At 39.4% G+C, this 15722-nt stretch overlaps 1 protein-coding gene across 1 annotated transcript in view; it reads left to right on the forward strand.

Moving 5' to 3' along the window:
- The window catches only part of uhrf1 (ubiquitin-like with PHD and ring finger domains 1), a 47884-nt gene that overhangs the window by 17159 nt on the left and 15003 nt on the right, over positions 1-15722 (forward strand). Inside the window, exons 4-11 of the mRNA XM_078555674.1 lie at positions 118-333; positions 1121-1230; positions 2314-2500; positions 6022-6145; positions 6705-6812; positions 9665-9769; positions 14401-14507; positions 15181-15343. Coding sequence (XP_078411800.1) covers positions 118-333; positions 1121-1230; positions 2314-2500; positions 6022-6145; positions 6705-6812; positions 9665-9769; positions 14401-14507; positions 15181-15343 — 1120 coding nt within the window. The remainder of the gene's footprint in view (positions 1-117; positions 334-1120; positions 1231-2313; positions 2501-6021; positions 6146-6704; positions 6813-9664; positions 9770-14400; positions 14508-15180; positions 15344-15722) is intronic.

Genomic DNA, 15722 nt, shown 5'->3' on the forward strand with positions numbered 1-15722 from the left:
CAAGAGTGAAGACTAACATAAAGTTCTCATTAATATTTTTGCTACATTCTATACATAGTTATACATAAACCTAATATGAAAATTGAACCCTGAAATTATCTATTCAAATCTGCGTAGTTACCCGGAAAATGGAATTGTGCAGCTGCGATGGAAAGACATTCGACCACGGGCGAGGGTGATCTTGCAGTGGCATCAACTTCATGTTGGACATGTGGTGATGGTGAACTACAACCCAGATGAACCTAAAGAGCGAGGATACTGGTATGATGCAGAAATTCTACGGAAAAGGGAGACCAGGACTATCAAAGAGATCTATGCAAAAATTCTTTTGGGGTAAGGATATTAATAGTTTGCTTTAAGTTTTGGGCTTTTGTCTTGTTTCACAAGTACTCATACTAAGCTGCTGAAGAGTTGTGAATTTTTTTGACTTTTCAAATGGGTTGGGTTGTCCAGCTCAGTGATCTGATTTGAATAGACTTTCCTGTTTGCTTTTAAAATAAAATGTGTTGGGAACTATTTAAGTAAATTTGAGATATGTAAGACCGGAGCTATTATCTTTGGCTACTGCCGCAATCTCCATGCCCTTGCCCACATTCATTCAACATGCAGTGGAACAATCACTTGTGAAAGAGTTTTAAAAATCACACTCATATGTTTGACAAGGCCAATATCTATTAAATGGTCTTTATGAAAGAGGATTTGGAATTGGGAAGCCTGATGAAAGATGTTGCACTGCCCAATCTCAATGCTATCTATGTTGATGTTTTTATGAACTTTGAATACAGCAGTTTATTCCACTAGAGGATGCATAATTACAAATCTGACAGGTTTTGCCCATAGCAGACACAACACATCGTACCCTTATGGCACATCAGAAAGTAGTATTTTATAACAATGAGGAACATCATTGGACATTTGTTAACGTTAACTAAAACTTTAGAATGCTCTTAATTTACAGTAACCTTGCAGAAAAATGTTTGCGTTGTTATAGTGTCAATGTTTCATTTATCTCATCCATGTATCCTGTGAATGTATGCTGGAATCCAGCTGATAGCAGGTGGTAGCCAGACTACTTGGTCTTTGCTACTTTTTGGAAATAGTCATTTTGTTTTTCTCTCAGGGATGCTGGTGACTCTTTGAATGATTGCAGAATTTCACTGGTTGATGAAGTCTACAAGATTGAGGAGCCGGGAAGTGTTGGAATTAATGGATCTGAAAGTCCCTTGAAAAGTAAGGTTTTTGAGAATTGGTGGTATGTCAGACACAAATTCCCTGTGTTCTTGAACTGATAAGAAGGATGGGTGTTCTTCTAATGTATCTTAGTTTGGGTTTGGCACTACTGTTTATATGGGTTATAGTTCATGATTCAGTGAGAAGATGTTGGTTGGTTCAATAAATAAAAAAATTGTAGCTAATAGAAAGCACAAATTTGTAGATCTATTAGAGATATAATACCGTAAAAAATCTTTCTATGTTGTGTGGGCACAAGTAGATGTAGCTCTTTTCCTGTTTGTGACATACATCTTTTTGTGTATCATTCATTTATCTGCATTTTGCTTTTCAGAATGTGTTTTTCAGATTGTGGGTATTTCTGTTCTGCCACTTCATATTGTCAAACCACTGATACCAGATTGAATACGTATTCAGTCAGGCTGGTGAACCTGAAACAGTTGGATTTTCATGAGAACCTTCCTTTTCTTTTTGTCTGTGTTGCTGACCCTAAACTACTATATTTATTGAATTTCTTTTCATATTTTGCTGCAGTGGGATTCGCATTTATGACTTCTGAATTCCTAGTCCTGTACCATGACTGCTACCCTACCCCACTTAATTGGAATAGCTAATGAGATAGACTAAATCTTGAGCATGTCAAAGGGTCTTTTGATTAAAGTTATAACTTATAAATTGTACTCAGTTTACTTGTTCTATTTTAGTGAATATTAGGCCGGCATTTGTACTGAGACCAAATCCCCTTGTTATTCCAAACAGCCGTGTAATATGGTAGCTTTTTGGAGTGAGCTGAACCATTTTGGTAGGATACTGGTTTATGTCTACTGTTGTACAATGAATTGTCTATCTCAGTGTAAAATTGCCAAGTGTAAGCTAGCTGCTTTACCTCACCAGAAAGTGCAGTTTGAACATGAACCATGTTGTTATAGTTGGGGACACTCCAGAAGGTCAAGAGGAGGGAAAAATTAATAGTGCTGTTGCATTTTGCTGACTTGTTTGCTTCCCTAGTAATCTTAGTGGTGTTGAATGTCAATGCTGTATATTAGATTACAGTTTTGTGTATTTATATTTTTTTGGCTGTAGGGCAGAATGGACCTGAATGCAAGCATTGCAAAGATAACCCTAACAAGGACTGTAAACAGTGTGCCTGTCACATATGTGGTGGGAAGGGTGACCCAGAGAAGCAACTGCTGTGTGATGAGTGTGATATGGCCTATCATACGTACTGCCTCAACCCTCCTCTCACTGGCATACCAGAAGTCGAAGACTGGTATGTTGACCTCCGCTCATATGCCTTTTTTGTTTCTGCTAAGAAGGAAATGGACATTAGAAAAAGTTCAGAAGTTTATTAATGTGTTGAATAAGCTTTAACACTCCGTGCAACGTTATTACCTCACACGGCTCACAACTGAGTATGCGGCAGAGCATTGCTCATGATTTGTTTCCTTAGCCTTGATACTCCACATGCTGTAGGTTGTGTACCTGATTGTGTCTGAACATGATGACAAAACAATTTTATCTTTGAGAGGAGGTTAATTTCCTACCTGTGGGCAGGGTAAGGAAGAAGCAACTCCCACTCCTTGAATAGCATTTCCGTTATAACTAAAGAGCAGTACTTTATCTATTGACTTCATAAAATTATCGTATCATAGACTAGATCCAAGTACTTAATAGGATGCAGTCACTGTTACTTAAACAAATTTGATAGCCATTTTTGCACCCTGTAAAGCCCCATAACCAGTGCTCTAAAGAGTACTTGGTTAAATTAATTCATGGACTTTTTCTAATAACTGCGAGGCGCTCATGGACTTCGTTGTCACTATGGTTGAGACTGTCCGATCTGATGCCTCTGCCACATCCTTCCCTTCCTTATGGCCAACTTCATCTAATGTCCCCCCCACCCTGACCCGAATACACATCTTTTTCTAGTTTCTCTCCTATCTGTGACCCAACCTCTGAGTTCATCTTTCCCACGAGACCTATCTTCTGCTCCCTCGATCCTAATTCCACTGCTGACCATCTAACTTCATCTCCTGGTCCTAATGTTAGCTGATATTTTTTAATGGTTCTCTCTCTCTTCAGGCGTTGTCAATCTTTCCTCTAAAAATCTGCCATCATTGCCCCTCTCTTCAAAAGACTTGCCCTTTACCCCACTGTCCTTGCTATCTTTTCTTCAACAAAGTCCTTGAACATGTTGCTGCCTCCTAAATCCATGCCCATCATTCTCCAAACTCCTTCCAGTAAGGTTTCTGCCCTTGCCACAGTACCTCTTCAGCCTTTGACGTGGTTAGCCACACCATCCTCATCCAATGCCTCTCTATTGTCGCCCAGTTGGGTGGGCCTGCTGTTACCTGGTTCCATTATGTAATTGTATCCAGAATATCACTTGCAATTGATTCTCTTCCTGCTTCCATGCTGTTTTCTCTGGTGCTTCACAAGGATCTATCCTTGGCCGCCTCCTCTTTCTTGCCTGCATGCTACCCTTAGGCGACATCATTCGGAAGCACACTATTAACTCATACACATGTATGTGACGACACCCATCTCTACCTCACCACTACCTCTCTTGGCTCTTGTACCTTTGCCAAATTATCAAAAGGCTTATCTGACATCCAGTACTGGAAACCATTGCTTTCAGTTCCCATCTTAAACTTTGTTCCTGGGTTATTGACTCCATCCCTCGCCATAGTAACAGTCTGAGATTAAACCAGTATGTTCACAAACTTGGTGTCTCTTCTAATGATTTTCCGATCACATTCGTCCCATCACTAAGACTACTTTTTTCTCCTCTAACATTGCCCAACTTCGTCCCTGTCTCTGCAAGGCCATTTAAACTTTACTGTCCATGTTTTAACTTGCACCAAGTCCTGTTCACCTATCACCCCTATGCGCGATGGCTTACAGTGGTTCCCCATCACACAGTGTCTTGATTTTTAACATTCTTAACCTTGTTTTCAGTTCCTTCCATGACCTTGTCCCTCCCTTTATCTGTAATGTCCTCCAGTCCCACAACTCTTGAGATACGTGTTCCTCTTATTCTGGCCCCTCTCAATTTTAATTGCTCCATCATTGGTGGCCACACCTGCAGTTGCCTAGGCCCTAAGCTCAAGAGACACCACTGCCTCTCCACCTTCTTCCTCCTTTGAGACATGTCTTAAAGCCTACCTCTGACTTAAAATCTGACTTAATATCACCTTATATGGCTTGGTGTCATTTTGTTTTATAAAGCTTGTGTGGAACCTTGGGATATTTTATTATGTTAAAGGCGCTATATAAATTATTATTCATTCACAGATGTGAACACCACTTGCATGGTCAGCATTTGTTCCTTTTGAAAGTGGTGGTGGTGAACCACCTTTTTGAATGGTTGCAGTCCATGTGGTGAGCAGTTTGGTACAACTGAGTGGCTTGCTAGGCAATTTTGGGTGGCTTTTAAGAGTCAACTACATTGCTACAGGTCTGGAGTCGCCTATGGGCCAGACAGGATAAGGACAGCAGGTTTCCTTCCCTGAAGGACATTAGTGTCCTTTTTGGCAGTTTCATGTTTACCACTACTGTTGCTAGCTTTTTACTCCAGATCTATTTAACTAACTACTTAAATTCCCAGCTGCCATGTAGGATTTGAACTCGTGTCTCGGGATTATTAGTCCCAGCATCTGAGTTACGAGTCCAGTAATATGACCACTATGCTGCTACTCTTGCTAACAATATTTGGATTGTTAGCCTATTGTGCCATTTACTGTTAGCACTAAGGTAAATGAGGCAGTACTGAAACCTACTTAATGCATCTTTCTCCAGTACCTATGGAATAGGCAGCATCAGAATAGAGATGTTAATGTTAACTGCCATTTTTTTCCCTAGCTGCAGCCTGCTGGCCTGTGAGCATTCTCCAGGCAGGGGGAAACGTGTCAGCCAGAAAATAGGATTGCATTGTGACTTTCATAGAATTATATATATACAATTAAACATGGTGGATTTCACTCGCATTGCAACAAAGGCAGTTATAGAACTGGTGGTTCTTGCAATAGTCCTGTAATATAAATAACAATGGATGAATATGTTCAACAAGCTCATCACACTTCAAGTAACCGATGAATAACGTGCTTGCTGAACATTGCTTGACTAAAAATTGTCTTGCATTTGACTAGGAAGGTAATTATCTGCAAAGCTTAGCAATTAATGCATTTCTGACTTAATTAAGATGTATTTAATTGCATTATTTGCTATTTCCTTAACTTGCAAGCCAAACCATTAAGGTCCTGAGAATAACCCAAAGGTTACAGGGCACAGCTTTTAAGAATGCAGTTCTACATTACCCTTTGTTTCTTTAATGTTCAGTTTTGTGCAGTATTAAAGCTATAAATCCGCCTTGCAGTCTCCATCATTTTGATGAAAGAACTGCTATTGCTCTAATTGTCAAGTTTTTTTCTGTTTAAATGGAACAAACCCATATTTGGTATAAAAGTATTTCTGTCCCCTCTGAAAGGCACTGTCTTTTTTTAAACCTATCAGCCAAGTAGATAGATATGAACATTGTATTGAGACAATCATACAGGACTAAGAACAAGGTCTAGATCAAGGTGGAAAACATGCTATTGAGTATCAAACAAGAACACTATAGAAACAAGGTGTTGTATTTGAGAGTTTGAGTGCCTAGTTTCTAACCATTTCCATCTTTTTTCCACTGCCCCGGTGAAAGCTAATTTGTTTTTTTGTCATGATTTTGAAGCTTTGTTACAGACTAACCTGGTTAGCCAACTCATAATGTGTGTTGTGGGGTCCTGTTCACAGGTATTGTCCTCTCTGCAAAAATGATGCTAATGAAGTGGTGCTAGCTGGTGAGAAACTGAAAGAGAGTAAAAAGAAAGCTAAGATGGCTTCTGCTAACTCTGCCTGCCAGAGGGACTGGGGCAAGGTGAGTTAATTTCAAGTCGGTGGAGGTGGGGTCAGAAGTTTGAAGCAACTATATTTCAACTGTTTGTTGCAGTTTTAAAGCAGGCAGAAATGGAAAGGAGGTAAACCATTCTCCGGATATTTCTGCAACTAAGTCTGGTGTCTAAAGTTGTAAGTGAGATTTCGGTGCTGTAGTTTAATAGATAAATTTATTGCGATTAACCCATAATAATTTTTCTTTACTGGTACTGTGAATTTCTCTAGGAAGTGGTGTTCTTAAAAACATGAAGTTGGCAATGCTACTCTCCAATTTACCCTCCATAGTAAAACTTAAAAACTAGAGGAGACATTGTAATAGCTACTGTAATATTGGTACACATAGACATGCCTATTAAGTAGCTCGATTCTAATTATTGTGTTTCGTGTAATGTCTGTACATCTCCTCAGCGGTATACTACACCTAGTAAATCTGTGGTCAGTGTTTTCTTATGCCCTTGTAGCCCTTCTATATATTAGGAAGGGTAGAACGCTTCTGGTTACTTATTGTCAACTACATTCATTTTTTTAATGGTTTATTCCAGGGCATGGCATGTGTAGGTCGCACAAAAGAATGCACAATTGTCCCCTCTAACCATTATGGGCCTATTCCTGGTGTTCCTGTGGGCACTCAGTGGAAATTCAGGGTCCAGGTATGCTTGCTCTCTATTTGCAGTTTTGGTTAGATGAAATAGGCTGGAATTAATGCATGTTTTAGCCAATTTATTTGACACTAATAGCTCTGCTTATTTTTTTCTCTGTAAATGAAAGGATGAAAATCAACAATGTGTTTCTCTTGATGAGCAGCAGCTGTTTATACTCTTGTGGAAAGATCATTAACGACCTTGTTATTAGACCTTGCATTGCCAGTATGAGAGTTGGGTGGGGTGGAAATAATTGTTATGGCTTTTAAAACTGCACATTTCATAAGTTTGCTTTTTTTTTTTGGTTCCCCCGATGCCTAAGTGTGCACTTGATCCACAAAGATCTGGAATAGGTTAACTAAAGTCAATCTGATTAGAGAGGGGAAATGTTCGATTTTAGCTCCTCATTACTATCCAGCAACCTCTACGGAAGTCTATGAATGTAGATACTATACTGGAATGGGTTTGGAGCTTGTTTCTGCCTGTCTCTCTTCAGTAATTACAAAGCCTACCATTACAAACTGATTAGCACACACCTTTGAACGCTAACCTCAATGTGGCCATAAAGATCGAGATAACTAAGATTGCTTGCAGGCTTCTTGCTCTAAAATTGATTTTGTAGACCACCTAAGTTCTTAAGAAAGTTGGTAATATGTTACTCAGTAATGCTACAGCTAAATGTAGCACTCATGGTGAGACCACCTTTAGGGAATTTGTATTATATTATAATATAATATGTATATTATTATATACATAATAATATGTATTATGTCCTTTACTTGGTACATACTGCAAGCCATTTTGAGATGTACAGCCGCTATACCACTATCGTTAATGCATGCAAAGGGTGGATGTTTCTACATTTAATGCACTGTAGAAAAGGAATACAGGCCCGTATCTATGTGGATTTTAGCCAGGCTTTTCACGAGGTCCCATGTGGCAGATTGATGAACATTACTTCCATTTCTCTCCACAGATGCTGCTTGATCTGAGGAGTATTTGTAGCATTTTGTGTTTTTATTTTAAGTTATGCTAGAACCATGTGCAGCACTTGCTTAAGCACTATGTACAGTTCTGGTCATCACACTCAAGGAAAGATGTAATTGCATTGGAGAGGTTGCTGAGGAGATTTACGAAAATGTTAACCAGGATTGGAAAATTTTAACTGAGGAAAGATTGGATGGGCTGTGGTTATTTTCTTGAAACAGAGGAGGTTGAGGGGTGACTTAATTCTGTTGTATTAAATTATGAGGGACCCAGATAAAATAAATAGGAATGAGCTATTTACCTTAGAGTGCTCAAAAGCTAGGGGGCATGAATTTTAAGTATTTGGTAGAAGGATCAGAGGGAAGGTGAGGAAACATTATTTTAACTCAGAAGATGGTAGGGACCTGGAACACTGCCTGAAGAGGTAGTAGAGGCAGAAACTCACACCACATGTAAAATGTACTTGGATGTCTACTTGAAGAGCCTTGACCTACACGCTACAGACCTAGTGCAGGAAGGTGGTTGGGCTGAGTAACTTTTCATCAATCACATGGGCAGAAGGGCCGTATTGCTTCCTTAAATTTTCTGTGAATTAGACTGATTCAACTCCAGCTTTAATGACACTGTCTTGCTGAAAAAAGAGACATGTCTAAGCTTTTCATCCTGCACTCATTAGGATACTCGCAAGAATACCAATATAAGGGGAAATCAACAAGAAAGTGCTGATTGGTTAGCAAATGGTGCTGCCGTGGAGAATGCACCACTGATGGTGACTGAGTTAATGTCCAGTCATTGTTTGAAATTTAAACCAGGCAGCTTGACCCTGATTAGTCAAGACATATTGCCCTGAGGAATGAGTCAGTGAATGACTGTCGCTTATTTTGTTCAGCGGAAACAGGAGCAATGTATGTACATGTTCTGTCTGTCTGCAAAGAGCAGGGCCCTGTATATTAATATAAGTAGCTTCTGGCACCTGCAAATGCTCCACATTGCGAGCCTGACTGACTATCTTAAATGGTTGTCAGCGTAATTTTTTAGCACACTGAGCATTATTTAGCAGAATCACATCTAATGTTGGACACTGTTTTGAGTTTTGCAAGCACTGGCTGGCTGGGTATGGTCTGTACCCTGCCTGTTGTGAACAGTGGCTGGGACACGCTGTTTGATATGATCCGCCAGTCTTTGGGACGCACAGCCTACATACCTAGCATCACACTGGCAGTGAAATTCATATATTACATTACTCATTTGTGTGATTAGGCAGAATGTCTTTTTGGCTTGATGGCAACATCCTGTTAGTGGCGGATACCACTTATGTTGCTACTGCGTAGTAGCAGCGTGAAACAATTAGTTTCACCTGTTGCTTTAATTTTTTGAGATACCTTGCCCTTCCAGACTGGGGCACTGTTCAAGGGTCGAATGTGACGGCCGTGGGCCCGTTCATGAGCTTGCATCATATACAGCGCAAAATGACCTGATCGGGGTAGCCATTATCCTGCAGGATGCCTTTGATGTGCCCTATTTCACTAGACACAACTGTCTAATCACTGCAAGGGAATGCTTCATCTAGTTGGCTTAGCTATATTCTCTTAATATGTTGTACGGCGTATGAGATGTTAGCAAACTGGAACTTAGGGTGACGCACTGAGAGAAGAATCTGATTTTTAACAGTACTAAGCAGAGACTGGGTTTCACGTGTACTTCAGAATGGTATTGGTAGAGCTCAGGAACAGATCGCTAGCCTCGCCCTGGGCAGGGGTTTGCTATGTTAAATTGTGGGTAAGAAATTGGTTAGATTTACATTCGTCCCACTGTCTGCTCTGCTATGGACATTTTGTGTTATTGATCATTTAATTTGATTCCTCTATTTGAAGGTCAGTGAATCGGGGGTTCACAGGCCACATGTGGCAGGAATTCATGGTCGAAGTAATGATGGAGCATATTCCCTCGTGCTTGCAGGTGGCTATGAAGATGATGTGGTGAGTAGGGTGCATTAATGTTTAAGGCTGGAGACCTGAATCCTTTTTATTTTCAAATTGTTCATATACCCTTTAAAATGCTGTAATTATACCCTTTAAAATACTGTAATTTTAGGAAAATAGACACCTAGAATCATAGCGTAATGACATAAGGCCTTTTGGCCCATTGTGTCTTTGCTGGCTCTTTGAAAGAGCAATTCAATTAGTCCCACTCCCCTGCTCCCTCCCCATACCACTGCAAATTTTTCCCCTTCAAGCATTTATCCAATTCCCACTTCAAAGTTATTGTAAATTGATTCCACCATCCTTTCAGGCAAAAAAAATCATAATTGCCAATTATCCGAAATCTGTCTCCTCTGGTTACAAATGCTCCTGCCACTGGAAATTGTTTATTTTTCGTTATTCTGCCAGAGGGGCAATAAATGATTTTAAACGTTTCTATCAAATCTCCTAAAAACCTTCTTTGCTCTAAGGAGAGCAACTGCATCTTCCCTAGTTTCCATATAAGAAGTCTTATATCCCTGGCACCATTCTAGGTAAATTTCCTCTGCCACCTCTAAAGCTTTGTCAGATATCCTAGAGCGTGGTGCCCAGAACTCTAGCTGAAACCTGACATTTTAATAAAGGCATGGCATAACTTCTTTGCTCTCTCTATAAAACCAAGAATCCCATATCCCAAAATCCCAAAAAGGCTTTTTAACAGCCTTCCTAACTTTCCCTGCCACCTTCAAACACTTGTGTGTACTGCCATGTCTCTGATATTTCACAGTCTTTAAAGTTTATTGCCTCCTCATTCTTTCTACCAAAATGAATCACTTCACTCTTCTCTGTTAAATTTCATCTGCCATGTGTGCGCTGATTCCACCAGTCTGTCAACATATCTCATGAAGTCTCCTACTGTTCTCATTTAACTACATTTAAGTTTTGTGTCAGTTGCAAACTTTGAAATTGTGCCCTATGGGTAGATATTGGCATAGTGGTAATTCAGAGGCCCAGGCTAATTCTCTGGGGACCATAGTTCAAATCATACCATGGCAGCTAGTGGAATTTAACTTAAATTTATTAATAATCTGGCATTGAAAACTAGTCTCAGTCATGGTGATTATAAAGCTGCTATTGCTTGTCATAAAAGCCCATCTGGTTCACTAATGTCCTCCAGGGAAGGAAACCTGCTGAACTTACCTGACCTGGCCTACATGTGACTCTGGACTCTCAACAATGTGGTTGACTCTTAACTGCCCTCTGAAATGGCCCGGCAAGCCACTTAGTTCAAGAAGGTGACTCAACACCACCTTCTCAAGGGCAATTAGGGAGGGGCAACAAATGTTGGCGTTGTCAGTGATGCTTGCACCCATGAAAGAATTTTTAAAAATACAAGCCCTGATTGTGTGACAAAAGGAGAAATGTTTCCAACGCTGACCCTCCAGTCTGAAAAAACAACGTGCTCAACTCTAATGTCCTTGCCTAACCTTGGTATCCATGCAGCCACTGCTTTTTTAGTCCCATGGCTTCAATTTTGCTGACGAGTACTTAATCAAATGCCTTTTGAAAGTTCACATATTCAACAGAACCCTTCATCAAAGCCCTATGTTACTTTAACAAATAACTTAAAGCTAGTCAAACAAGTAGTTTTTAACAAATTTGTGTTGGCTAATGCTTATTAACCCATATTTTACGAAGTGAGAATTAATTTTGCCTTATTTTTCTTTCAAAGTTTCCCTGTTACTGACTTTGGGTTGATTGGCTTCCAGTTGACAGTTTTACCCCTCCTTTTTTTAAAAGAGATGTAACATTTGCAACCCTCCCCATTCCTCTTGTCTATCTAAGCAAGTTGGAGGCCAAAGTCTGTTATCTCCACCATTACTTCTGTTACCTAGGATTCAACCCAACCTGACTGGCTAACTTTTCTACTTTTGAGACCAACCAATTTCTCTGCTACCCACTACTTTACTGTCATATCTGCAGCATTCTCAGATGCAAAATCTGCATTCAGCCTTGATAAGCAACATGCTATCATGTAAGTAGAGTCACCACTTTGGTAGCTGGTGGAAGTCTCTGTTGTAATTTTAAAGTTATAATTCTGTTAGATGAGATTTGTTTAATCATACAAGGTTACAGCCTTCCCTGCTAACTAAGCTTATGGAGGTTTTCAAAAAAGTAAAACTTGCTCAACTCAAAATGATTTATGCAAACAGTGAACAGCTTTGTTAACCAAAAATAACCAAGAAATTCTACTACTAAACTGAAGTGTTTATGATAGTCCTTTGAATTAACAGAAGGTTGATGCAGGTAGTGTGATTGACATTGTACAATATAGATTTTCAAAAGATGTCTGACGAAATATTACATAATTGGCTTTAATTTTGTTAAGCCTATGGGACTAAAGGGATAGGAGCAGTGTAGATAAAAAAAATTAGCTAAAGGACAGAAAGCAGAGTAATAATGAATAGTTATTTTTCAATCTAGAGGGAAGTATACATTCTTCACGATTGCACAGGGTTAGTATTGGGACTATTGCCCTTTTTGACCTTTATTAGTCAGCTGCGCTTGGATATCCAAGGGCATTATTTCACATTTTGCAGATGACATGAAATAAAGAATTGTACTAAGCAGAAAAGTGGCTAGTAATGTACTTCAGGAGGGCATAGACTGGTGAAATGTGCTGACATATATGGCAGATGAAATTTAATGTAAAGAACTGTGAAGTAGGAAGAATGAAGAGGAAATATAAACTAAAATGTACAGTTTTAAAGAGCGAATGGAGACAGATACACCTTGGGGTGTAATTTTTATATTTCATGTGATGCGTGGCAAGGCCAGCATTTGTTGCTCATCGCTGATTAGCCTCGAGAAGGTGGTGATGAGCAGCCTTCTTGAACTTCTGCGTCCATCTGGTATAGGTACACCCATGGTGCTGTTATGCAGGGTGCTTCAGGTTTTTTTTGACTTGGTGACAGTGAAGGAACAGCGATCTGGTTCCAAGTTAGGATGGTGTGTGGCTTGGAGGAAATTTGCAAATGGTGGTATTTCCATGCATCTGCTGCATTTATTCTTCTAGGTGTTAGAGGTTGTGTGTTTGGAAAGTGCTATCGAAGGATCCCTGGTAAGTTGCTGCAGTGGCAGTGAATGTTTAAGCAAGCTGCTTTTGTCCTGGATGGTGTTGAGCTTCTAGGCAAGTGGAGATTATTCCAACACGCCCCTGACTTGTGCCTTGTAGACGATGGAAAGGCTTTGGGGAAATCGGGAGCTGAATTACCTGCTGTAGAATTCCCAACCTCTGACTGGCTCTTGTAGCTGCAGTATTTATATGTCTGGTCCTTTTCAGTTTCTGATCAATGGTAACCCCCAGGATGTTAATGGTGGGGGATTCAGTGGTGGTAACCCTGTTGAATGTCAAGAGGAGACAGGTAGTTAGTTTCTCTCTTGGTGGTTGCCTGGTACTTTTGTGGTGCGAATGTACCTATAAGAGGTGTTTTATTTGACATCCCCATGCCCCTGTTTGTAGCCATTTTACTCTAATTCCCATAATTAGTTTAGGCCTGAAATGCAAAAAGTGTTAAATGTTTTGTTTTTAATTCAGAAAAATATTGAATAAAAGTTAACTGGCATTATAAACATTAAATGGCAAGATAAGGAAAGAAAATAGAGTAAGTATGCTGTTTGAAGAAAAACCTCCCACTATACGTTTGGGATACAATTAAACTCCCTAGCTACATCACAGTCTCTTATTCCAGGTTCACATGGATCCTAGCGCGAGCCTTAATTCCAGTGTACTAGTTTCTGGTATTTGAATCCAAAATTGTGATTTGACTTGTCTGCAAAGCAGGGTGCATTTAGATATGCCTGATTTTACCCAAATACAACCTCAGACATGTTTTATGTGATGTGCATAAGCAATTGTATCATGTAAATATGATTGCCAGACCACCGTTCATTATCGATAGAAAGTTCTAAAAATCTTTGCACAAATAGTGTAATAGGTTTCATTGCTATTGTTGCCACTAGCCATTAACTTGCCTTATATTGGAACACTAACTTTTGGGTCCACTTTGAATAATTTCCTAAGTGAAGTGCTTTGGTACTCTTCAAGTATTACTGTACGTATGTTTAATAGTTAAATGTAATCCAGTAACAAAAAGGTATGTTTGGCATAAATGTTAATGAAATTGCTTTGCATTTGGGAGCTGGGGCGGGGAAAGAGATGGATATTTGATTTTAAGTGAAGGTAGTGGATTTCAAGTCATAGATAAAAGCAAAATACTGCGGATGCTGGAAATCTGAAACAAAAACAGAAAATGCTAGAAAAACTCAGCAGGTCTGACAGCATCTGTGGAGAGAGAAAAACAAAGTTAATGTTTCAAGTCCGTATGACCCTTCTGAAGAAGGGTCATACGGTCTTGAAAAGTTAACTTGTTTTTTCTCTCTCCACAGATGCTGTCAGACCTGCCGAGTTTTTCTAGCATTTTCTGTTTTTTGTTTCCGATTCCAGGCCTTGTTTGGTAGATAATAACAAAGTGACTGTTGGTCATACGTTTTGATACCAATCCCTTGGAACCTGTTGAAACTATGGAACACAATTTAGTACTCTGCTGAAAAAAGTGGGGATTACTGTTGAACCCTTTCTTTTGCAGGATCATGGCAGTGACTTCACCTATACCGGAAGTGGTGGACGTGACCTTTCTGGAAACAAGCGCACTGCAGAACAATCATGCGATCAGAAACTGACCAACATGAACAGGTTGGTCCTAATTTAGTCAAGAAAAAAAAATGGTTTTGCTTCAAGAAGTGCATTTAATTTTGCCATTGTTTAATATAGATAATTCTGAACAGTACTGAGTTTTAAACAAAAAACTACTGCGGATGCTGGAAATCCAAAACAAAAACAGAATTACCTGGAAAAACTCAGCAGTTTTGTTGTATGCACTGTATGTGCATTTGTGGAGCTGGTTTTGGGATAGTTAAAAATGTGTTCTGGATTTTTGTCTACTTCTGGTGAAATAGTTAGACAGTTAATCCAGTTTGCATCGTCTATGTAAGGGATTTGATTCAGAGCTGTTTTTCTGAGGCATGTGTTTGTTTAATATTCAAATTAGATGTTTGAAAATCCAAATGTGCGTCTTTTCTATTGAAATCTGCTTTTTCTTTTATTAAAAATGCAATTCAGTTTGGTACATGCCCGTATCTCCACTTCCCACCCCAAATTCTCAATTGCAGATTAGTTTACCCATTGTTGTAAGTATGTTACTGATTTTCCTCATGAAAAATGTAAGCTTTTTCAAAATATCTTGTACAATCCAGTATACTACCAAACATATATTTTAAAATTGCACATTTTGGCTAAATATTGTACTGGTGTGTATATATGTATAGTTAAGCTTTAATAGAAAATGGAAATTAACTTTATTTTGCAGGGCTCTGGCTCTGAACTGTAATGCTCCCATTAATGACAAAGTGGGTGCTGATGCTAAAGATTGGAGAGCTGGAAAATCAGTCAGGGTTGTGAGAAGCGCCAAAGGCCGTAAACACAGCAAATATGCACCCGAAGAAGGAAACCGTTATGATGGAATTTATAAGGTGTGTACCAGATAACCAAAATCAACATATATTAAACATGAATTAGCAGTCAAATCACAGGCACATTAAATAGTAGATACAATGAAGATAGGTCTCACTGATTTATTGGGCAGCCCACTCACTATATAGGCACCAATTTCAGCTATAAATTTCTTCAAGGCTGATCTTTCTCGGGTAGAATTCCAGTTCCTTTTCTTGAAGAATTTTCGCCACTGATTCTAATCCAACAGCAGCTCCCACTGAACCAGAATTCCATGGGTACAATCTTCAGCAAATGGCACACTCCACGTGATATCAAGAAATGGCTGAAGGCACTGGATACTGCAAAGGCTATGGGCCCTGACAACATTCCAGCAATAGTACTGAAGACGTGCTCCAA

The sequence above is a fragment of the Cetorhinus maximus genome, chromosome 13, assembly GCF_964194155.1.
Source record: "Cetorhinus maximus chromosome 13, sCetMax3.hap1.1, whole genome shotgun sequence".
NCBI classification, from domain to species: Eukaryota; Metazoa; Chordata; class Chondrichthyes; order Lamniformes; family Cetorhinidae; genus Cetorhinus; species Cetorhinus maximus.